We start from the raw sequence: 23,990 nt of genomic DNA on the forward strand, positions 1-23,990 counted from the left end.
CTCTCTCTCACACACATGCACACACACATGCACACATGCACGCACCAGGCACCACGCTGAGGCACTTTGTAATTCTGGGCCTGTGTCAGTGGAGTGGCCTTCTGATGAGTCTTCGGGTCCAGACTTGCCTGGTGAAGCTTCTCCCCAGCACATGAGCACAGACACGTGTGCACACATGTGCACAGAGATCCACAGACACACATGCGCACAGACGTGCACAGACACACGTACGGAGACACAGAGGCCCAGAGACGCACACGTGTGCACATGCACAGACGCACACACACATACTCACACTCGCCCAGCCCCAGGCTCTCACCTTCAGGGAGGGGGGGCTTGGTCCCTCTGGGCTTCAGAGCAGATTCTCTCTCCCGCTGCACAGTTGGCTCCCACCCGCCGGCTCTCTCCCCGCAGCAAAGTCTTTTCCAGAGAATCAGCCTCTCTCCCCATCCTGCCCCCTTGTGTTGCCATGTTTATCTGAACTGCCTTTGTCATCTCTCTGGCTCCTGAGCATGTAAACCCCACGCAAACGGACTTCCCGTGTCTTGTTCACCTGCGTATCCCTGAAGCCTGGTAAAGTTCCCGGCACAGGAAATGTTTGTTGAATGAGTGAATGAACGGACGGATGACTTGGGGCAAGTCTGGGCTGGAGAGACACCGTAGGCTGTTGGAGTTCAGAGGTAGCCACACTGACTGCCTTGCTGGTGCTCAAGCGCCCAGATCTCCATCCTGCCCCAGGGCCTTTGCACCTGCTGTTCCAACGGCCTGGCGCCCTCTTCTTCCAGATATTTGCAGGATTCAGTCCCTCCCTTGTGTCAGGGCTCAGCTCAAGCATCACCTCGTCGGAGAGGCCCTTGCTGGCCACCCCTCCTTAGAACAGCCATTGCCACCGCCTCCCCTCGCTTCGTTTCCCTTCTGGCAGTCCTTGGTGGCTGAAATGGTGTTACTTGTCTGCTTGTTTACGGTCTGGCTCCCTCACCCCAGCGTCAGCCCCATGCACGCAGGACCTTTGTCACCTTCCCTGTCCCGTTCCCAGCGCCTGGAACAGTGAGAGTGTTTGCTGAATGAATGAATGAAGGGCGATGTGTTGGGAAGCAGGAGGTTGGACCCCACTGCCCAGGTAAACTGAGGCTGGTGATGCACAGTATCGGGTGCCAATCCGTCATCCAGGGTTGTTTGGTTGGGGGAGGGGCGTGATGTGACTGCTCCAGGTTTCAGACCTGCCTTGAACACACAGGGTACCAGGAGTCCCAGTTAGGCAGCCCGTCAGGTGGGGACCCTTCCTCAGCAGTGGCCGCCCTGGTAGCCCCCGTATTAGTGTCCTGGGGCTGCCATGACACATTATCACAAACTCTGTTTGAAACAACAGAAATCTATTCCCCAGTTCTGGAGGCCAGAAGTCCAAAGTCAAGATGTCAGTAGGGTTAGTTCCTTCTGGAGAGTCTGGGGGGGGAGCCCTCCTGCCTCCTCCAGCTCCTTGGTGGCTCCAGGTGTCCTTGGCTTGTGGCTGAATCCCTCCAACCTCTGCCTCCGTCGTCACATGGCCTCTCCCTGTTGGCCACCCTGCCCACTGAGATCTGACATCTCCCTGTCAGTTTCCTGTTTGGCAGAGGGAGATGCATTTTCCGTCTCTGGGGGCCCAGGACAGGTCTCCTGGTGTGGTTCCCAGCAGGCTGGCCACCTTGAATTCTCGGGTGACAAGTGGCTTGATATTACCCATCCCCCCCTTCACCATGAGAAAGCTTCAGCTGGAGCGCAGAAATCTCAGGTCCCTGTTGTCTGGGACATAGATGGTCCAGGCAGCTGTGACGAGGTGGTATTGGAGACGAGGCCCATGGGGGCCATGAGGTGCAACACACGGTCAAGAGCGTGGCTTCGGTTCCTTGACTACAGGTTTGAATTCTTCTTCCAGCTGTGTGACCTTGGGCTTGTTTCTTCACCTCTCTGTGCTGCTTTCCATCTGTGGAATAGAGATATCGATAATACCTTCCTCCTAGTGTTGTCAAGGGGATCGAATAAGGAAATGTATGTAAAGTGCTTAGATCTGGATCTGGCCCGCGCTATTATTTATATGTGTTAGCTATTATTACAAGCAAGAATTTAAGTATTGTTAGAAAAACAGAAACCTAGAGGCAAATGTGGGCTGTGTCCCGTGTGCACAAGGAAACATTGCACACGTGTGCCCAGGCCCCCACTTCCCTCCTCACAGGAGAGGCCCGGACGGCAGGAGCGCTAGCATCTGGAAGACAGAGGACCTAGCCCCGGGGAGAAGGTGGCAGGCTGCGTGTCCCCGCCCGGTTCCCCTGACCTTTCAGGGCTTCAGCTTCCTCCCCAGCTGAGGCGGGGTGATCGTGCCCACTTGTAGAACCTTGTGACAACCAGAAATAATGTTTGTGGGAGGCCTGGAGCTCCTGCAATTAAGTGAGGCCTTGAAGGATGGCAGGCAGGTTCTGAGGGCAGAGAGGGACTTCCCAGGCAACAGGAAGGGCACAAGCTACAGTGCCCCGGGGGACGGGAACGACAGCCCCAGAGCTGGAGTGGACTTCATGGGGATGGCCAGAGCCTCGAGTCCTGTGGGAAAGGCCAGAGAGTTGGCAGGAAGGGTGCTCAGTGCCTCTTCCAGATCAGCAGCCCCTCGTCCAGCTGGATCCCTGAGGTGTGTGATGCAGAAGGCCGTTCATTTTTACAGCTGCCGAGTCTGATTTATTTGGAGAGTGGACACCTGGAACGGCCTGGGAAACCTCAGGGGTTGGGGGTTTGGGTGGTTGTTTTGTTTCTTGGGCTACAGTCGAGAGGGCAAAGGTCATGGCTTGCAGTGCCCTGGTACCCTGGGTCCCCCGGACCTCACAGGCTGGGTGGGGCTGGCCCCCCGACACAGACACAGACACACACACAGACACACAGACACACACACACGCTGCAGCTGGGGCTCTGTTTTGGTGGAGAAAGCTGCCTCCCTGTGATGCTGGGAGCGGCTGGAACCAGCACCTGGCCTCAGGCCTGACCTCGGGGACCCTCCTCACTCTCCCTCTAATCCCGGGCTTCATGTGGGTTTCAGATGTGGACACAGAGGCTCGCAGGGGTTCAGCGACCCCCCCTCCCTCTTCTCGGGAGGCCCCAGCGGGCCTCTGGCTTTGCAGCAGCTGAGTCTCAGCCTCCAGTGAACTCGAAGCAGCTTCTAATTCCTCCGGCGCCCCCGCCACACACACGCCAGGAGGCTGCACGGTCGCTGCCTTTTCCACACGCCTCGCCCTTGATCTTCTCAGGCTTCATCCTCCAGCCTGAATCGCCGGCGGCAACCCCACGGGGCCCCCTGGTTCTGAGCCGCCTGGCGATGGGCTTGGGGGGCCTCTTGCTCCACAGCCCGCCCCCCGCCGCCCCCTCTGCCCCCCTCCCCCCAGCGGGGCTCCTCGCCGCCTTCTCTTGCCTCCCAGGAGCACCTGCCACGCGGGGTAATTAGGGGCTCGGCACCAGGTGTGGCGGCCCCGGGCAGGCGCAGTGGAGGGGGGGCGGGCTACCTGCTCCATCAGAGCCGAGCAGACGCTGCAGAGTCGGGTGGGGGCGAGCGTGGAGAGGGAAGGACGGGACCCCGCGTGCCTGGGAGGCCACCGCTCGCGGCCCCTTGCAGGTGCAGGCCCAGATTCTGTTGAGCTAAGCTTCGCGTGGCGGGCGGCTGGCAGGGAGCTGCTGAGCTTCCCAAGGTAGCAGCCATCTGCACTGTGATAAAAAGCCCCGAGGATGATAAATAGACAAGTCGCACTTTTATTGGATTGCAGCTCGGGCGCAGCCACTTTGGGTTTGGCACTGTGCTAACGACAGATTTCTGCTTCCCTTGCAAGGCCTGGCCTCTCGGGGAGAGTGCCAGCAGCGGCCCTCTCCTGGTGGGGGGGAGAGCACCCCCCTGCCCCCAGCCCCGGGGCGGCTGGCCTGCTCCCACCCACGCCTGCCTGTGGAGTTCCTGCAGGGGCCCCATCTCACAGGCCCTGGGGTCAGGCCGATGGGCTCCCATCCGGGCTCTGACACCTACTGGCTGTGTGTCTCCGGCAGGCCACCTAACCTCTCTGTGCTGTGGGCGCCTCATCTGTAAAATGGGCAGATAATGCCGTTTCCCGCCCACTCAGGCTTGGGAGTTTCCATGAGTAATGGTCGTGCCCGTAGCATTTGGAAGCATACGGGGAGCGTTATGTAACTATTGGCTGCCGGTGTCCTCGCCACCATTGTCATCATTATTGTCAGCGTTCTTGCTTCCAGAGAGCCTCGCCTGGCCCGGCATTCTGCGGGTGGGGAGCCGTGTAGGGTCAGATACGGGAAGATGGGGCCCATTCCTGGGAGGACCTGGGCTCTACCAGGACACCAAGGCCCCTGTTCATCCCTCCACCGGTTGGGTAGAGGCGGGAGCTCTGGAGCCGCATGGCCTGGCCACCTCAGGCTCCGCACTGACCAGCTGTGAGACCCCTGGCAGCGGCCGCCATGCCCTGGGTCTGCGTTTTTCCCCGGCTGTCACGGGCAGACCGTCACAGCACTTGCCTGGCAGCATGGCTGAGGGGCTTAAATGAGCTGACCCGCTTGAAGCTCCAGGACCACGTAGTAGGGACAAGTAAACGTTGGCTCTTGGTGTTGTGGACAGTCCCCTGGGTGGACGCCGAGGGGACGAGGAATCAGGACGAGAGAAGCACAGGAAGGGGGGCCAGGTGGGGCCTCCAGGGTCCTCTGTCGACAGCCCGCCGTTGGTTCTCGGCATGGGTAGTGGTGGGACCTCCTGCACGCTGGCCCCGGTGGGCATGAGGCTCGGCCCGAGGAAGGGGGGAGGGCACAGCGTGTCACGGGAGCGGTGGCCGTCTGTCCCACTTGGCTTCCTGTGCGCCGACGTCCGGGGGAGCTAATCTCTCTGAGCCCCGGTGTCCTTGACTGTGCCCGCCCAGGGCCCCCGGCCCGGCTGCCTTGCTCCCTCCCTACCTGCTGTCCTGGCCTGACCTGCCTTCTCTCTGCAGGCACAGGGCTTCCTTTGTAAGTTTCCTCCCTCCTTCCTCCTCCCCTCCCCCGACCCCTGCCTCATACAATGTCAGGTGCTGTGTGTGCTGCAGCCGCAGACTGGGCCTCTCTGTTCATCCAGGACTTGAGTTAGTTGCTCCAGGCGCTGACCCAGTGTGGCCTCTCGCCCTGGGCCCCCCTTGCCTCTTTCTGGGCCCCCATGCCTTGCCTGCTCTATTCCCGGACATGGGTGGTGGGCACAGGTGAGAGTGTGGAGCCCCAGCCGTACTCCCTTCATGGCCCAGGGCCCTATGTGTGTCCTGTTCTTTCAGCCCATCGGTTCCGGCCATACCAAGGTCCCGGTAGCCCTGGTGGGAGAGCCCAGGAAAAGAGGAGGCACCAGAAAGAGGCCCACAGGAGCATGTGGGGGCCAGGACCTTGGACTCACAAGTTCAGGGTTTAAATCCCAGCCTCACCAGTTGACCTTGGACAAGTGACCTCTCCAGACCTCAGCTTTCTCATCTGGAGAATGGGGCTGCTGAAGGAACCCACCGGGCGGGTGTGCTGTGAGGTCTCAGGACTCAGGACGCCAGCTGTCACCGCCGCGGGGCCAGGCACTTATGCGGTGCCTGTTTCACCTTCACACTGAGCCGTGAGGTTGGTCCGTCCTTCCCACTTCCCCGATGAGGTGACCCGGCTTTTTTAGCATCGTACAGGGATCTCGAGGTGGAGACTGAATTGAAACCCCATTACCCCCAGACCACAGAGAGCTCGGAAATGCACGGAAGAAGAAATGAGACAGGATTTAAGTATGAGGCTGGACCCTCGGGTGCCTTGCAGGCACAGCTTTGAGGCTCTCTGTACCCACCCGGTACCCGACCTTGTCAGCAAGGTTCAGAAAAGTTAAGCGACTTGCCTGGTGTCACACAGTTTCTCTCTGCCAGGCCAGTGTGCTCTCTCCTGGTGGGGCGGACTCGGGGGGTAGCTTTCTATACCTCAGGGCCTGCTCTGTCTCAGTGTTGGGGGACGTGAGTGCAAATCTTAATGGGAGAGGGAGAGCACAGCTGGAAGGAAGGGAAGGGCAGGGCAGTCTGATGGCTAGCGCGGGCTGCCTCCTCAGCCTGGCTCTCCTGCTGTAGCTGGCTCTAGGCTCCACAAGCCCTCCAGATGGTTGTAACATGCAGCCAGGGTGAAGAACCCCTGTTTCCTGTGCTCTTGAAATAACTGCCGGGTATTGAACGGTGGCACTTCAAGAGCACGGAGAGGCTACTGCAAGGGCAGAGGGAAGGGGGCACTTACTGAGCAGCAGCTACATACCTGGAGATGCTCCAGGCCCCTGACACAGGTGCACGTTAGCCCAGCGAAGCGGACGTGAGACCCAGAGGAACGGGGTGGGACCCCCAGGGGGAAGATGTCTCCCCTGCCTTCTGGTACCTTCTGAGGAGAGCAAGGCCCAGACCTGTGGCCATTTCCGCTCCCTCCCGCTCACCTATCTGGCACCTCTTCCTCCCTCCATCTGCTGAGTTAATGCAGACTGGCAGGGGTGGGGGGCTTCGGGGCACCGCTGGCAGCCCGCCCGTGCCGCCCACACCCCCTACCCCTGCAGCCCCAGGCAGGAAACCGCCAACGGGCTTATGGAAGAGGCAGGCGCAGCTGCTGTTAACAGGTGAGGCCTTCCGAGCTGGCCTCTCCCAGGGCCTCCTGGAGAAATCCGTAATGAAGTGCAGCTGTGAACTCCGGTTTTGGGTCAGAAAGGCAATTTCTCATCTCTCCTCACAGCAATTGAGTCGAAAATCCGGGAGCAGTTTGCCTCTCCGGGGCCTCCGCCCCTCGGCCCCGGCGGCCGAAGCCCAGGCCCGGGAGGCGGCATCCGTATCTCCGCTGTCAGGGGCAGGTGGCCGGGCGCGGAGGGAGCGGCCTCGCGGGGCTGGCGAGGTGGGAACAGGGAGCAGCTGGCCGGGGTGCTCTGGGGGATCGGAAGGCTGTTTTTCCTCTCGTTTTAATTGGCCTTTGTGACTCTAGTGGTGCCTGATTCACCTCGTGGCAGCGTGCTGCCCGCGGGCTCCTGCCGCACACCTCATCTGAGGCTTTCCGGAGGCACCAGGCAGCTGTTCCCGGCCTCACCCACGACATTCCTGGCGGTGTGGGGCCTGGAAGGGCCTGGAAAAACAAAGCCCGGGGTGGCTGGGAAACCTCAGGGCGCTCGCTGGGATAGTGGTGGCAGTGGCATGGGCACGGGGGGCCGAGCCCTGGCTCCTAGACCAGGCCATGTCGTGCCACCTTTGCGGCCGGGTCACCGGAGAAGCCCGTTCCCATAAGGCCCGGGTGACGGGAGAAACACGCGCCAAGTAAGATCGATTGGAATGTGAGCCCAGCGCTGGCTCCTCTCTTGGGAACAAGGCTTTCGATGCCCCATTGCCTGGTTTCCGCCTGGCTGAGAGTCACTCTCGGAACACTGAGCACCAGCCTAGTGGTTGTGGGTGGGGGCTCTGCACCGCTGCTGTGTGACCTTGGAGAGAGGGCTTGACTTCTCTGATCCTGCCTCCTGCAAAATGTAGAGGTTGGATTTAAAGAGCCACTTTGAGGATCTGATGAGGACAACAATGGCAACGATGATAATAATACTGTGGAAAGACAGGAAAGTCTGCCACATCTGGCAAATTACCAGTTGCCCCCTTCCTGCCACCGTGGCCACCAGGGCTCCCAGCTCATCCCGGCCGAGGGGCAGGGTCTCAGCCCCAGTGGCCTTCCCCCTCCAGGCCCTTTGCATAGGATCTGAGCTCCCTGGATGCACCCAGACACCCTCTGATGGCCTCATTTTGTGGCCAGCTCTTTGCAGGCTCCTTATAAAATCAGGGTTATAAAGACATCGCTTACATTCAACAACATACACTCTTTTTAAGTGTACTGTTTGGTGGGTTTTCACAAATTTATACAGTGGTGAGATCACCACCACAGTCAAGATGTAAAACTTCCCCCTCAACCCAGAAAATCCCCTGGTTCCCCTCCTGTGCCCCCCTGCAACCGCAGGTCTGTTTTCCATCCCTCTGGCTTCGCCTTTGCTGGTATGTCGTAGGAATCATTCAGCGGGAAGATTACGAGTCTGGCTTCCTTCTCTCAGCACGCTGCTGTTGGTGCCTGTGTCGTGGTCGAGTCGGCTCCCGTTGTCAGGATGCGCCACAACTGGTGTGTCTGTTCGCCCGTCAGTTGATATTGTGCATTTACTTTGTGTGTTTTAACTCTTCCACAACTGTCTTCGTCTGCTCAGGCTGCTATGACAGAGCCCCATCGACTGGGGGCTTGACAGCAGACGTTTATTCCTTATGGTTCTGGAGGCTGGAAGCACGAGATCAGGTGCTGGCAGACGGGGCTCCTGGTGGGGCCGCCTCCTCGCCATGTCCTTACGTGGCTGCTTATTTGTACGCTTGTGTTTCACCTCTTATAAGGGCACTAATCCCCTCATGGGGGCCCCACCCTTGTGACCAAATCACCTCCCAAAGGCCCCATCTCCAAATACCATTGCACTGGGGATTAGGGCTTCAATGGATGAAAGTGGCGGGGACACAAATGTTCAGTCCACAACAGCAACTCATGACACTCCCATGAAGTCTATGGCATCAGCATCTCCTCTGGTGGATGGTGATATAGAAGCCCAGGGTCGAGCTGTCAGCCGCCTCCCCACAGGCCACGCAGCCCAGGAGGCCGTGAAATAGGCCCTCCTTGCCTGCCTTTCTGTCCTTTCTGGTTCCCAGAGAGACTGGGGCCCGTGTGCCCTAAGGAAGAAGTGTCTGGGCCCCATGGACACATCTCTCAGCATCAGGTCTGACCTTGGCTGAAGATGCCTCTTTGTCCCTGCCAGAGCCCTGTGGCCAGCTCGAATAATTGGATTTTAATAAAACGGATGGGAGTGCAGGAGCAGTTCACCACCCTGGCCTATGCCGAGGCCCTGCAATTAAACCGATTATGTCTTGAGAGTCAAGCTGTCTGACTTTGCATCCGTAATTTGGCGGCGCTTGCCGGCCCTGCCAGCGTGGTTGTTTATTTATTTACCCGACTTTCAGGAGCTGGGACATGCCAGGCCGGGTGGGGTGGGGGTAATTAACGTGGGGTGGTGAGCCGGGATCCGGGCTCTGGGTGTTCCCACCCAGCCGCTCACCTCTCCCTCCATCCACAGCTGCCGGGTCCTGGCAGCTCAGGGAATCCCTGGGAGACTTTAAAATAGTGATGCGGGCCACCCCCTTCCCCGGGGGTTGTGATGTAGTTAATTTGGGGTATAGCCAAGCCATCGGGAGTTTTCAAAGCCCCCCCAGGTGCGTGTGACTGGCAGCCCCCGACCTAAAGAGATAGATTCTTCTGGAAGCCTAGATTGGATGCCGCCTCCTTCCCCAGACCCACTGGGCTCCCATGGGTGCAGACTGTCCCCAGGTGAAGGCTTGTGGTCATCTCCTCCTTACGGACTCGTGGAATCCTGGCGAAGGGTCTGAGCACAGGGACCCTCGGTATAGACGTTGCCAGAGAGAAACATCTGGTGGGCGGGACGCCGGGTGTCTTTTCCAGGCCTGGAGTTCACATTTCCTCTCCTCCGTTTATTTTGTTAGTAAACACTGAGCGCCTCCTTTCCGCCAGGCGTTCTGTTGGTGCCAAGTGGGTGGAGACCCCTCCAGGGAGGCTGGGGGCTGCTTGGTGCCTCCACCCACCCTGCCCGCACCAAGGGTCTTGGCTGGAGACCTTTGCCTTCTCTGGGAGTGTGTTTTGGCACTAGGTCCCCCCCTTGCCTGTGTGTTTCAGGCTTCGTGGCCCCCAAGAGGTGCTGCACTGGTCGTTCTGGGCACAGACCCCCGGCTCAGGACCTCAGATGAGGCACAGACTCATGGCCGGCCCCCTGTGTTCAGCGGAGGCAGTGGGTTGCCAAGCACAAAGCAGCCCCTCCAGTTCCCACGCTGGATGAAGCTTCTGGATTTTGGTGTCAGCATAGCTAACGGGGGGTGGGTGGTGAAGGGAAGCTGTTTGGGGAGCTCTGCAGTGAAACTACCAGGGGCTGGGGACCCTGGGCAGCTCGCCCTCCCCCGGTGCCCCTTCCTTTCTGCAGCCCCTCAGAGGTTGTGCAAACCGTGCCGTGAGCCGTGTGCAGGAAGGCCGGGCCCTGAGTGCTTAGTGCGCTCTAAGTGTTTGATAATTATGATGAACTGGGAAGGGGGCGCTGCAGGTAGTCCGTGAGCCAGCTGAGGAGCGAGCAGTAGAGGCTGCGGGGCTGGGTGGCCCCTTTAATTGGGGTGAAGTCAGTGGGTGGCCATGGGGCAGGTCCCATCAGGTGGCCACTCTGTGGGCTGAGGGGGGCCGGTCCTGGAGCCCCAGCTGCTGAGGGCTGGGGTTTGCCTGTGTCGCTCAGTCCTCAAGGCGGTCCCCCAAGGCTGGGCTCAGACGATGCAGTTCCTGGCCTGGGGTCCGGGGTGGCTGGGGAAGGGGGGTAGCCCTCGCCTTCCCTGTGAGTGACCCTGCCCAAGTCCTTTTCCCTCTTGACACCTCATTTTCCTCATCTGCTAAATGAGGTCATACCTCGCCCCAATCTGGGGAGATGCGTATCTTTTTTTTTGGAAGGTGCCTGGCTGATCGAGTAAGGCCCTAGGGACAGCCCCACCTGCTTGATGCCCCTCTCCGAAGCCCTCTTGCCCCTCAGAGCCTCTCCACAGCTGCCCCAGGACCCTCGTCCGGAGCCTGGGAGCCCTCATGGTCAGCTCACGCCACCTGCCCCCCATCCCGGGCTGAAATGCCCTCCCTGCCCCCCCAGGCCAGGTAACCCCACGGGTCAGGTCCTGCTCTATGCACCCTACAAACCCATATGGACTCGTGTCCTCGTCACTGTAACCCTGCAAGGGGATGCTTGAAGCGTCCCCATTTGCCAGATGAGGAAACTGAGGCTCAGAGAGGCTAACGACTTGCCTGGAGAGAGTACACGGTTGTTAAGTAGCAGAGCTGGGATTTGAAGCTGGGCATCCGGCTTTCCATCTGGACTCAGCTCACCCTGGCCTGGTCCAGAGGAGGCTGGCGTCTCGTTGAGTTAACTCAGGCGTGGCTTCGAGGAGGGTCCGCGAAGGGCGGGCGGGCCTTTTGGGAGACGCGGCATGCCAGCGCCGTGGTGTGTCGGCATGTGGTGCAGGGAGAGTTAGCATTCTATGTGCCTGGTTTTGGTGGGACGGACGGAGCTGGGGCATCCGGAGCGGTGAGGTGGCTTCCGGGAGACGGGACGGACCAGAGAGCTTGCTCTGGGGCAGCGCTTCCCATTTTATGCTCTGGAATTCCCCAGCTTCTAGTGCCTCAGCACACACAGCCCAGCATTGCACGTGGCGGCAAGAAGCACAGACCGGTGCAGTGGGGACAGGGGGCCCCTGCAAATCCCCAAGGATCCTGAGGACAGGAAGGGAACGGTGGTTTTCTGCCTTGTTGTGTGTGTGTTTGGGAGCCCTCGAGGCGGCTAAGTGGTATTTAAAGAAGAGTCGTCTAACATCTGTCGGAGGGAAAATTGCCGCGGGGACAGGCCTGCTGGGAGACTGTTGTAGGAACCCCGGTCCTGGAGGGAAGACCCCGCCCTCGGTCCTCCTCTCCCCAAGGGAGACCTTTGGACAGGCTGTGCTTGCCAAAGAGGACGCCACCCAACCCTTCACCACGTGAGCACGGAGACAGCCCTTTCCCTGCTGAATCACAGAGTACCGCCGTGCGCCCAAAGAAGCTGACGGGGGCTTCTGCGGCCTCCTCTCCAGAAGACTGCCGACGGGGCTCGGGGACATCTTCTGATAAACGAGCCCCAGAAGTCGGTGTCCCAGGCTTGCCGCCAGCCCTGGATGGCTGAGGAGGTGAGCCCGGCGGCTCCTGCCGCCCCTGCGTTCCTCTGACCCCAAAAGAAAGGGCAGCTGGGTTTGCCCGCTGGGCCCTGGGAGTGTGTAGCCAACAGCCAGAGAGGGGCAAGGCCCTGTCTGGCTTGTCTGGAAAAGGTCAGGACCCCGGAGTGGGCAAGATAAGGGGTGGGAGGGTGGGGGAGTATGTGCACCTCCATCGTGAGCCCAGAAGCAGGGGCCGGGTGGCCTCCCCGAGAGGCCTGGGCTGCAGCTGCCTGATCATGAACGCCAGGAATTTGGTGGCCGCCGGGGTGAGGCCACCTCTGACCTGGGATGAGGATACAGGCCATCTTGGGTTTCTCTCCTGTCCCTTAGAGGGTCAGCACGGCAGACCTTGTCATCTCCCTCACGGGGATGAAATGTGTTATCACCCCAGGAGCTGGCAGTCCCTAAGCTCTGGGCATGTGGGGAGCAGGCTGAGGGTAAGGGGTGGGCTCCCTCCCAGGGACCCACAGGCCACCTGCATGTGGCCTTTCCCTACCGCCCCGTGTGAGCCGGCCAGCGAGGTCCTCACACCCCAGGAACGAGACTGGGGTGATTCTGCCTTAGCCCCCAGGGAGACAGATATGGGGGTCAAGGGAGCCCAAAAATATGACCCAAGGCTTGGTGCTGCCCCCGGTTTCCCAAGAACAACAGTAAGAATAGCAACTAACATTTATAAAGAACTCACCAGACCCTGTTCTGAACCCCTTCTATACACTGCCTCATTTTACCCCATTCTCCGGAGCAAGGTGGTGTTCAGGTTTGCTTGTGTCATTTTTGGTCCTTTGTTCTCAGGCTCTGAGGGGCTCTGGAGATTTCCATTTTGCTACTGTATGTGACACCATTGCTGTCTTCTGCTGGCTTGGTGGTTTCTAATAATGTCTGTACTCATTCACCCTGAAAGTATGGCATCGGGGCCAAGTCAGGAGACAGGCAGGATATTTCTAGGTGACAACCCTGCCCACCCCAAACACTGCCCCCGTACCCCCCTTCGTCCAGTCTATAAATGATGGGTGTCAATCATTTACCCCTTTGAATGATTTTAAGAGTCTGTGTCCTTCCTGAGAGGTTGGAGTTCCAGTCTGTGCTCTCAGAGTGAAAGGAAACACTATCCCTGGGAAAGGAATTTGGAACTAGGAGGGCAGAATTTGGGAAGCAGCAGGCCTTCCCTAGGAGAGCCACCACCAGCCTATACAGGTCTTTTGTGCAAATTGGAAGGTACCTCTTCCTCCAGGCAGATAGAACACATTCCCAGGTATGTTTTATGAGTAGAGTGAGGGCTGGGTTTCAGCAACCATTTGCCATTTCATCCAAATGCTTTTGTGCAGTGAACAACTTGAACAACTGTACTTGGCGGCCCTTCTCCTAGGGTTTCTATTGACTCCCACCACCACCCCCACCACCACCACTCCCAGTTGGTTGCTAGAGACTCAGAGCACAAACCCAACACCACCCAGCATTCTTTCACCCTGGGGAGACCAGGGTGCTAATCTCCACTGCCCTTCTTGCTGTCTTTTACCCACGTGCTTAGTGGGGCTTTGCTGGGCTCTGCCAAGGGGTGGTTTAGAGGTGGAGCTTTCTAAGAGGGCATTTAGCCCAGTGTGCCCATTGTACAGATGGGAAAACTGAGGCCCTGCAAGTTAATGTGACCTTGAGCAAGTCAGTTCAGACTTTGTTTCTCTTCCTCTTTTGTCTTGAGCCCTTGCTCTATGCAGGGCTGAACAGGTGTTCACCCGTCCTTTACAAATGATGGTGCTGAAGCCCAGGGCTGCTGGGCACTTTGCCCCAGCTCACACAGTGAGTTAACAGCCCAGCTGGATCTGAGTCTGCACTCCTGTCTCCTCCCAGCAGCTTCTCAGAGTTCCCACCAAGCAGCAGACCCCATAGCTCCCTGGGATCCTGTTCCCTTCCCTGTGGGATGAAGAGGAGGGGCCCCCAGGACACATACGGGACACACCTTCACCCAAGTCCTGGCCTTGTGGCAGGATTTGCCCACGCCGGCTCTGCATGGGATCAGCAAGCACCCCTCCTGCCATCAGCGGGGTGAGGGTGGTGGGGTGTTACCACCACAGCTGGGAGTTCTACCCGTCCTGGCTGCACCCTGCCTTCCTCCCAGCCCCTATCCCTGGACCAATAAGCTATTCTCCCACAGCCACTCTACCCTGAAATGCCAAGTGTGTTCAAGGTCAAACGGGCTGGCCTGGGGACAGCTTGTGTCCCCAGTCCTTACTGCAGCTGCTCTCAGCTCTGGCTGCACACTGGAACCACCTATATTCTAGAAGTGTTGATGCTTCTGCCCCATCCCCAGAGATTCTGATATGAGTGGTCCAGGGTGGGGCCCCAGACCGGTATTTTTAAAAACCCCAGGTGACTGGCATGTCCCCCAGAGATGAGAATCACCCTCACACAGATACCCACGCCCATGGGAGGGCCAGCAGACTAGTTGGATGTGGAACCCAGGTGTTTCCTAATCTGCTGGCTGATGGAAGAAACCCCTTGATAAAATGCAGTGTCGTTCATGTGAGGTCCAGCACGTAGTTTCAAAAAGCAAACCGACAAGCAGAGGGTGGGGAAATTGACTTGGTAGGAGGAGAATTCAGCCTCCGCAGCTCCAAGTAGGGCAGGAACCAGTAGCGACCTTTACTAATGTCATCTTCAGAGGCACTGAGAGTGGGAGGGAGGCTGGCATAGGTGGAGCACACACGCGTGGTCATGGTCCTGCAGGCCTGAACTCTAAGAAGGATGTTGATAAACTGAGGAACATTCCAGAACCCGGGACTTTGGTGGGGAATGAGTTGAGGAAACCAGGGGTGGGATGGGGATGGGGTGAGATTCTGTTGGAGCAGAGGAGACTCAGGGGACCCCGGAAGTGGGCTGCTAGTGAGTATCTGGGGTCTGAGGACAGATGAGTGGGGCTTGGCCCAGGGGGTGGAAGTTCCCAGATTGCAGCTCAACTGCAGGAAGCAATTCTGCAGAGCTGTTCTAGCCCCAGGAGGGGTTCCAGAGAGGGAGGGAGACCCAGCAGTTCTCTGGGAGCATGCTTGGGGCAAGTGCTGAGCTGGGCTCCCTTCGAATAGTGTTCCCAAGGGCATTTGCCTGCACCCGGGAGGGACTGGCCTCGCCCGGGGCCCTAGACCTCAGCACTACAGACATCTGGGCCTGACGATTCTCTGTGGTGGGGCCGTCCTGTGCGTCGCAGCGTGTTGAGCAGTATCTCTGGCTTCCACCCACGAGAGGCGAGCAGCACCCCCGTCCGCACTGTGACAGCTAAAGATTTCTGCCGACCTTGCCACAAATGCCCTGGGTTGGGGGGCAGAACCACCCCCTGGCTCACTGAGAACCACTGTCTTGGAACGAGGGCTTTCTACCTAGGCTGCAAGTAGGAATCCCCTAGGTGCTTTAAGAGATACCGATGCCTGCCTGGGCCCTTGCCCAGAGGTGTGATGTCATAGGTCTGGGTCCCGCCCAGACAACCTGAGGGTGGGAGAGGTGGTGAAAATGGCTCCAGGAGGCTCTAAGACGCAGCATCGTTTGCGACCCCATGGGGTAGATTGCTTCTCAAGCTAGAATCACCTGCCTGGTGGCGCCACGTATCGCCCCCAATGTAATTAGCATTACCTGGAACGCTCAGGCAAGCGTGGGGATCACCGCCCCGAGTGTCCGTAAGCCCCTTGCGGCCTGAGGCTCCAGGATTCTGAGCTGAAAGGCCCTGGCTAGCCAGCCTGGCAGGGACCTCGTGTACCTCGGTTTCCTCCAGTCTGCCAACCCCACCCCACCCCCCAACCCCCAGCTCTCCTCCTCCACCCCGGGGTCTGGGCCTCTTGCTCAGCTCTCCCACCTCCTCCTCCCGGAGACTTCCTCTCAGCCCTCACCCCTGCAGCAGCTCCGGAGAGCCAGCCAGCAGCCGGGCCCCTCCTTCCTCCTCTCCTCCCAGCCGGTGGCTCTCAGCGCCCGCTTGATTTAGTAGGCGTTGGAGGAGAAAGGCAGCCTGAAGAGTCACTAAGAGCCTGATGCTCGCCAGCACTTATCTGGAAAGGAGAGGCCAGCAGCCCCTGGAGGGAGCTGGGGCGTAAGGAGGCGCGCACCTCTCAGCCGAGAGGGGGCTCGGCAAGCCGGCTTCTTCGCGGCCTCTGCAGGGTTATTAGCTCCTGGGCTACCTGAGCCCCCCGTCACAGTCTGGGGGCCGCCCCTCCTTGCCACATCACCCAAGGGTGGAGGGGAGGCTAGGGGAGGGGCAGGGGGTGCCCCTGTAGTTGCCTCCTGCTGCGGGGGGGGGGGGTGCTCAGCTCCTGGCAACCCTCAGTCGAGGAGATCAGAGACCCCTGGGTTAGATGAGATGTCAGGTGGGCGTAGAGGGAGGTGTCCTGGAGCCGCTGACTGGCTCTTGGGGGGCGGGCGAGGGCCCGCTACCTGGCTCCTCTGCCCACCCCCGTGCCTTTTGGCTGTTTGCCTGCCCTCCTCTCCCGGTGCCCGTCCCCCCTGGTTCTCCTCCCCTCTGATGAAAAATACAAAAGGGACAATGCGCCAGTGCTCAGGTCTGGGGAGCCCCAGCCCGCGGGATGGAGAAATGAAAAGCGGCCCCAATTAGAGGCTTTGGTTCTGCAAACTTGATGCTCGGCACTTGAACTGTCACGGCGGAGCCTTAATTAGCAGCGGCGGGGGAGAGGTCAGGAACAACTCAGCAGTCTTGACAAGCGCGTTATCAAGTGCAGGGGAGCGGGGGCTGCCCGGGGAGCGGGCGGAGCGCCGGGGAGCGGGAGGGGAGGGGAGGGGAGGCGGACGATGGGGGCGCCGAGGCGCGCGGGAGGTGGCGGGGGGGAGGCGCGCGGCCGGCCCCAGCCGAGCGGGAAGGGAATAAAATGGTTGCTGCCAGGCGGCCGCGTAGCCACGGCTGGCGGTGCGTGAAGCCGCGGGCGAGGGGGCGCGGGGCGCTCCCGCGGGTGGCGTGAGAGGCTGCTGCGGCCCCCGGGCGCCCCTCTCCCAGGTCCCTGCAGCAGGCAGGCGGACGCCCCCAGCGGCTCCTGATCCCCCATTTCCCCGGCCCCTCTGGGGGCATCCCGCTGTCCCGTGACCCCCTCGGCCCCCCCCCCCACCGGGCGCCACCTCCCTGGGTTCCCGGCCCCCGGCGCGCAGCGGGCAGCAGCAGCGCAGGGCGCGCGGGGACGCCCCGCCGCTCGGTGACCCCGCGCCCACGCCGCGGGCTATGCGGGGAAGCCCCTCCTAGAGCCCCCCGGGTCCCCGCGCCCCGGCGGGGGCAGCACAGCATGCTCGGCATGAAGACCTGGTCGTCCCTGCTCCAGAGCCTCAGTAAGTGCTGGGCTCGCCGCCCAAGCCCGCGGAGAGGGAGAGGGGGAGGGCCTGGGATGGAACTTCTGGGGCGCGCCGCCCACCCCGCCTGGCTTGCGCACCTGGGATTACCCCCAGGTCATGCCCGTCCCCCCAGACGGGGCGCCTGCCACCTCGTCTTCCTGTCAACTCAGAAAAGAAGCCGATCGATTTATTTTTTTAAAGTAGGAAAGCCCCATCTACCTGCCTCTCTGGCCACGCCTGGGGCACGTCCAGGGTCCAACGGTGAGGCCATGGAGAAACCTGCAGATTTTGTCCGTGGAGGCAGCCGGGCCTGCAGCAGCCTTGCAGGGGTCTGCGCTGTCACGGCCAATTAGCAACCTGGGATGGGAGTGTCAACCCAGGCCTGGTCCCTTTGTGCCAGCAGGAAACCAGGGGGCTGAGATCCAGGAACAAAAAGTGGAGGCGGGGTTCTCCCCCCTCTTGCACACAGGTGGGGACCAAGGGTGGTTTCAATTATGTTTCACCCAACTTGTCCCCTTCCCAAGCTGTGCTAGCATCTCCCTGGGCCCAGTGTCAAGGCCGTGACCTCACGTTGCTGTGCATGGATCAGGCCGTGAAAGGGCGAGCGCTGTTGCAGAGCTCACTGTGGACAGATCCCCCCATCAGTCCCCACTGGAGAGGGTTCAGCAGGTCTCTGAGGTCCAGGGCACCCCTACAAGCAGAGGGTGTGAAGGTGGTAGTGGGTAGGGTGGGGGCCCCTGAGGTCCTCGGCTGGAGGGCAGGTGGAGGGGGTGATGGGGAGAAGGCAGTCACGGGCAGTAACTGGCTGCGAGGTCCCTTCACGGTGATGCCAGTGACAGAGGCTGGGTGGCATGGTGGCATCCACACAGCTCCTCCTCATGACCTGGAGGACAGGACATCCTGACCTGCAGACGTTTTCTTCCAGGTGACCCTAGGGTGTCCCTCCTGCTCCCCACCCCATCATCCACGCTGCTGGGGTCCCCCAACCCCCTCCTCCCTGCCTCACCTCCCTTCCAGCCCTGCATCTCTGTGCGTATGCCTCTCTGCCTGTTTGAACCGAGGCTTTTAAAGCTTTTTGCCTTTTGAAAACTCGGGGAGGGGAAGAGTGGCTTGTGGAGAGGTCGTGAACAGCTGATGATTATAGTGTGGTGGGTAGAAAGAGCTTAAAACAAATCCCCGTCCATCAGATGTCGGCTTAGGCGGTTTCCCGTGCTCTCCTCGGGGGCCAGGTGCGGGGCAGCAGCTTAGAGGAAGGGGGAGGCGTTTTTCCTTTAGTGAAATGAACCTACGAAACTCCCGTCTCATTCAAGTGTTTGATCATCACTCCCCTCTGCCCGCTCCCTGTGATCGCCCTTCTTCCCAGGGCTGGTGGAGGGAGGGCAGTGGAGGCCCTGCCCCGTGGGACCCTGGCAGCCCCAGGAGGCCCCTCGCCGGCTGTGTGCCCTTGGCCAGGTCACGCGGCACCTCAGACCTCGGTTTCCCCGGGGTGGACGGGATGGCGGTCACGTGGGTGTAAGCCACCATCTGCCAGGTGGACCGTGTCCCTGGCCCGCAGCGCGGAGGTGAAATCCCAGGCCTCATACCTCAGGCCTCACGGCAGCTTCAGGAGGGAGGTGCTGGTTTGGTGGTGTATCGTTTTGGCAGGGAAGGAAATAGGCTCAGAGAGGTTCAGCTCATTACTCAGGGTCACACAGCTAGTGAGGTGGTGAGGGGGGTGCTGGGGGCGCGGGCAGTCCCGCTCTGGGCCGTGTTCCTGGTCAGCCATCTCTGGCTGCTGGGCGCTTCTTCCTCCGGCTGGATCTGGTCCCTCTGCGCTGCGGCAGCCTCGGACGGCCTCTCTGTGCCTGTAGGATACCACCACTTTGGACTATTCCCCAAGTGGGGTCCCAGGGAACCCCCAGAGGGTGGACAGGGGCTGTCTGGACCCCGGGGCCCCTTGCCGCCACTGCCAGTGGACCCAGACCAGGGCTTCTCCCAGGAGATTCCGCGACCTCAAAGGGGCCCTGACGGTCTACACTGGTAGCTGAGCCTGTCGGTCCTCGGGTCAGCCACTGTGAGAGGCGGGGATGGCCCTTGAAAACCCTTTGGAGGCAGGCAGGTGGCAACACCTGTGCCAGCGGTGCAGACTCCTTGGGGGTGGCAGTGCAGGTAGTATCAGTTGTGCTTTTGTCTGTCCGTAAGGAAACCAGACAAGCCGTTTCCAGGTTTGCGTATGTCTTACTCTCTTTGGAAAAAACGTATCTGGAGACCCTCAGCCAAGAAGGAAGAGGCAAATTAAGAAGTGGGGCTGAGCGGGTGGCTTAATTGCCAGGTCCTGAGCTCAGCACGGCTTCAGCAGCCAGGTGGGAATGCCGGCCCTTGCTAGTGAGCGTGGGGCACCTATGCCTGGTCTAGCGCTTAGGAGCGCCAGTCTGGAGCCAGGCAGCCTGGGTTTGCATCTGGATCTGCCTCTTATTGGCTGTGTGCCTTTGGGCAAGACACTTAACCTCTCTGTGCCATGGTTTCCTCCTCTACAAAAGTGGAAATGATAATGGCATCTATCTTGTTCTAGATAGCTCGTGCTGTGTAACAAACTGCCCCAAGACGATGGATTTCAGACAAGTGTCATACCTCCCCCTTCCATACCTCTTAAGGGTGTTGGACCAAGTGGTTATAATGCGTAAACAGTGCTTAGAACATGGAGTTTACCTAGTAAACGTTAGCTCTCCCCAGAGTTGGGTACCCATGACATTCTTCTCATCTAAAGTGACATGAGGTGCTGGAGGAGAGCGTGTGGTAGGGGCAGTGGGGGGGTCTGGGGTCGTAGGCCCGCCTGCTCCTGTGTTAGCATTCCCTCTCTGCCCAGCCTCTGGTTTTCGGAGTGACCCTTGACCTTTGAAGTCTGTTCTCCCCCTTTCTGCCTGCGTCCTGGCCTTCCGACCCCATCGCCCGCCTTGACGGGGGTCCCCCTGGCAAGGTGCCTCTCACCTGTCCAGTGTCCCATGTGTCCGTGTTCAGGGGTCCTGGGGCCACAGGAACAGGGGGAGGCAGGAGGGGTGCCCTGGAGGAACAGGAAGAATCCAGGAGCCAACGTGGAGCCTTAGACAAGCACTTCCCTCCTGGGGCCTCTGCCTACCCAGCTCCATGAGGATGGGCTGGACCGGCTCCTCCTGGGGTTGTAGCTCCAGCGTCACAGGCCCGGGGACTCATTCAGATCTAGGGACAGGTGAGTTGAGCCACGTCAAGGCCAGCGGCCCTTCTGAGCCCATGGGAGGACCTGGTCCACGGCCTGGCCTCAGAGACCTTCCAGCCAGGAAACGGCTCCCTCCTTCTCTCCTCCCATCCCCCTTCCAGCCATGCTGTGGTAGAGAACAGTGACTGCCTTTTCCCACCTACTGACATGAAAGAGTGTGAGCTCCGGAAGGAAAGTGGGGTAAGGCTCGTGGTAGTATGCGGGTGATGTTACAATAGGTGACAGTGAGGATCGTTTGTGCTGGGCTGAATAGTGTCTCCCAAGATTCATGTCCACCCAGAACCTTGGAATGTGACCTTATTTGGAAATATGCAGGTAGTTAAGGATCCCGAGATGAAATCGACCTGGATTAGCGTGGGGTCCGAAGTCCAATGATTGGTGGTGTCCTTGTAAGAGAAAAGGGAGACACACAGGGAAGACAGCTGTGTGAAGATGGAGGTGGACACTGGAGGGATGAGGCCACAAGCCAAGGACACCTGGCGCCCCCAGGAGCTGGAAGAGGCAGGAAGGACCCTCCCCAGAGCTTCTAACATCTGGAGGGATGCAGCCACAAGCCGAGCCTGAAGCCACCAGAAGGAGCCAAGGATGGATCCTCCCCGGTATCTTTGGAGGGACTGAGCCCCTCTGACACCTTGATTTCAGACTTCCGGTCTCCAGAACTGTGAGAGAATATGTTTCTGTTGTTTTAAGCCCCCAGATTGCGGTCATTTGTTTTCGCAGCCCCAGGACACTCATAGACCGTCATCCCTCTTAATATATTTTTAAAATATATTAAAATGTATTTTTAAAATATATTAAAATATATGGAAAATACCATCGGATATTCCTCTGAAGACCCCCAGTATTGTGGGATGGCTGAGAGAACACAGACCTGGCTTGGGGGACCTGTCTCCCACCGCCCCAGAGGCTGGGGCCTCCCTTGACCTCCCTGGCCTCCAGTTCAGGAGGAAAAAGTGAGCTGCTCTGACAGGAAGGAAGGCCCTTCCAGTCTGCAATGGGCACAGCAGACGGCCAGGCTGGGCCCAGTGGCCGCCCTGCGGTCACCCGTCTGCAGGAGGTAGGGACACCCGAGGGTGGGAGCGAGGTGGGGAGCGGAGCCAAGCCATCCGCCTGTCACTCTTGCTCATTCCCGGCCTGAGATGCCACCTCCTCTGCCCCCAGGTCCCACCCCTTGGCCTCGCTCCAGGGCGAGGCTCACGGGGTCTGCAGGAACCCCCGTCCACGTTCACCTTCTAGAAGGTCAGCAGCATAAGCCAGCTGGTCTGTTCGCTGCTGTACCCCAGCACCCAGAACGTGCTGGAGCCAGTAGGCGCCCGAATCCTTGATTGTCTTGGAAGGACCTTTGGGGCCGGCGGAGTTTCTGCCTGCCTCTCCTGCCCTGACCTCACCCCTGCACACTCAGCCCGGCAGCAGTCCCACCAACCACACGGCCCGCGCCCCCCCCCCGCCCGGGGAAGATGTGGAAACTGAGCTCTGATGAGCTCTGAGCAGGTCAGGGCTAGCCTGGGCCGTCGGCCAGGGACAGAGCTGGGATCTGAGTCACCTTCCAGGGGGAAGTTGCCATCCGGGGCCTGTAACACAGATGTCTTCACCCGGCCACTGCGTCCTCCTGGGATGCCCCTAATGCTGTCTTTGCCACGATCGCCTCTTGTTGGGATACCGAACTCATCACGCTGGTGACCCACGCCCAACAGAGCTGGAGTCTCTTGGGGCGGAAGGAGTGGTGGGGGTCTGGGAGGACCGCTGGGCGCCCCAGGGGAGGGGCTGCGCCTCGCTCTGCTCCCTGGGGGTGGGGGGCGAGCTGGCAGGGCTTGCGGCCGCCATGCTGCCCCCTGCCCCTAGCCTCCGGCGTGGAGAAACCCCGGTGACCCAGTCAGTGTTTCTTTTAATTAGAGACAGTTAAAACAGTGTGGCGGTGGCCGTTTGCTAGCTTCTTTAGGAGGAAGCAGAGAGCCCAAACGGAACCTAAAAAAATAAAAAGATAAAATAAAACCGAGTGAATTTTTAATAGCGATTCTCTCCTGACACATAGCGCGTTGCCATCTGGCAGACACGCAAGCCCACTGAAGCTTGATGCTGGGGGGGGGGGGAGGGGGGAGGAGGCGGCGGGAGGGAGTGGCAGCCGCGGGGTTCCTGCTGGAGGCCCAGAGCTGGGCGCTGCCCCTGTGGACAGCCCCGTGGCACCTCGGTGAGCCCCGCCCCGGTGGAGGCCCTCACCTGCCTGCCCTGGGCTTTCTCAGCCCGGCCCCCTCACCTCAGACACCCCCCCCCACCGGCAGCTGACCTGAATGGAGAGGCCGGGTTCTCAGCATCTCAGCTGATTGCGGGCTTCTGCTGGCGCCGTGTTTCAGTGGTGGCCTTTGAGGTCACGGCTCAGTCTCAGAGGCCACAGTCTAGGAGTAAATGTGGTGCCGTTCTTACGTCGTGCCGCCCGCCGGTCCCTCGGATCATTCATGCAGCCCACGTTTCTTAGGCGCCGGCTTGTGGCTGGACCCGGGATGGCCCTTGATGGCTCAGGGATGAAGACGGTGCCGACCCCCCAGTCGCTTAAGGTTGGGGGAGAAGTCGTCACCTGAGTGGTTACATCTTAAGGTGCTGGGACGCTGTTGACGTTTGGCGCTGGATGATGCTTTGTCGTGGGGCCGTTCTGTGCAACGTAGGACGTTGAGCAGCGTTCCTAGCCTCTGCCTGCTATGTGCCAGTAACATCCTCCAGTTGTGACGGCCAAAGAGGTCTCTAGACATTGCCCAGTGTCCCCTGGGGGTCAAAACGATGGCCACAGCTGAGAATCACTAGCACTGTCTCGGGGCCGTCTCACCCCTGCGTGCAGTTGGTGTCTGAGAGGTGAGGGCCATGTGGCCTGGGGAGGGGCTCGGCCACGCGATAGGCCCAGAGCCAGTTGCAGGTGAGGGAGGATCTAGCAGTTCCAGGTCGGGAGCATTCTAGGCGGTAAATGATAGAAGTAGCGCCTGTTATGGAGTTGTCTAAAGGTGCAGGACCTTTAAGCCCTGAGGACCAACTTATAGCAGCAGGGAAGTGCGGGGGACGCTGCTGGGTTAAGTTGGAGGATTATTAGCTGTCCTGGGACAGCTGTAATGAAGCTCCACAAACTAGGTCCTAAACAAGACGTTTTTTCTCTCAGTTCAGATCCTATTGCAGGCCTCCTCCCTTCGGGGCTCCAGAGAAGAATCATTCCTTGCCTCTCCCAGCTTCTGGCAGCTGCTGGCATTCCTTGCCTTGTGGCCTCAGCTCTGCTGTATCTTCACAGGTCTCCCCCATGTGTCTTATATGGACACTCATTATAGGACTCAGGGCCCACCCAGATAATCCAGGACGGTCTTATTTCAAGATCATTAATTACATCTGCAAAGACCCTTTTTCCAAATAAGGCCACATTCAGAGGTCCCCTAGGACGTGGGCATATCTTTTGGGTGCCAGAGCTGGTCTCACCGATGCCGGAGGGGAGAACAGCTGAAGCAGAGCCCTGAGCAGGGAACTTGCCCGAAGTGTTCAAGAAGCGGCAGGGAAGCCAGGCAGTGTGGACAGCAGGGTGGGAGGAGAACGGGGTGTGCATGCAGTGGTGCCAAAGACTGGCCCTTCGT

General features: G+C 59.7%; 1 protein-coding gene across 6 annotated transcripts in view; it reads left to right on the plus strand.

Moving 5' to 3' along the window:
- Positions 1-23,990, plus strand: part of GSE1 (Gse1 coiled-coil protein) — a 421,108-nt gene that overhangs the window by 219,288 nt on the left and 177,830 nt on the right. Inside the window, exon 1 of one of the 6 annotated variants that reach the window (XM_059905637.1) lies at positions 11,801-11,822. The exons of 4 other annotated variants lie outside the window; for them this stretch is intronic. Coding sequence is in view for 1 of the 2 variants with exons in the window: in XM_059905629.1 (XP_059761612.1) it covers positions 17,111-17,153 (43 nt within the window). In the remaining variant the exon portion in view is untranslated. Of the gene's footprint in view, positions 1-11,800; positions 11,823-17,090; positions 17,154-23,990 lie in introns of those variants that run through there. One more of the 6 variants, XM_059905629.1, reaches the window with a different exon arrangement.

Source organism: Balaenoptera ricei, chromosome 19 (assembly GCF_028023285.1).
Source record: "Balaenoptera ricei isolate mBalRic1 chromosome 19, mBalRic1.hap2, whole genome shotgun sequence".
Classification (NCBI taxonomy): domain Eukaryota; kingdom Metazoa; phylum Chordata; class Mammalia; order Artiodactyla; family Balaenopteridae; genus Balaenoptera; species Balaenoptera ricei.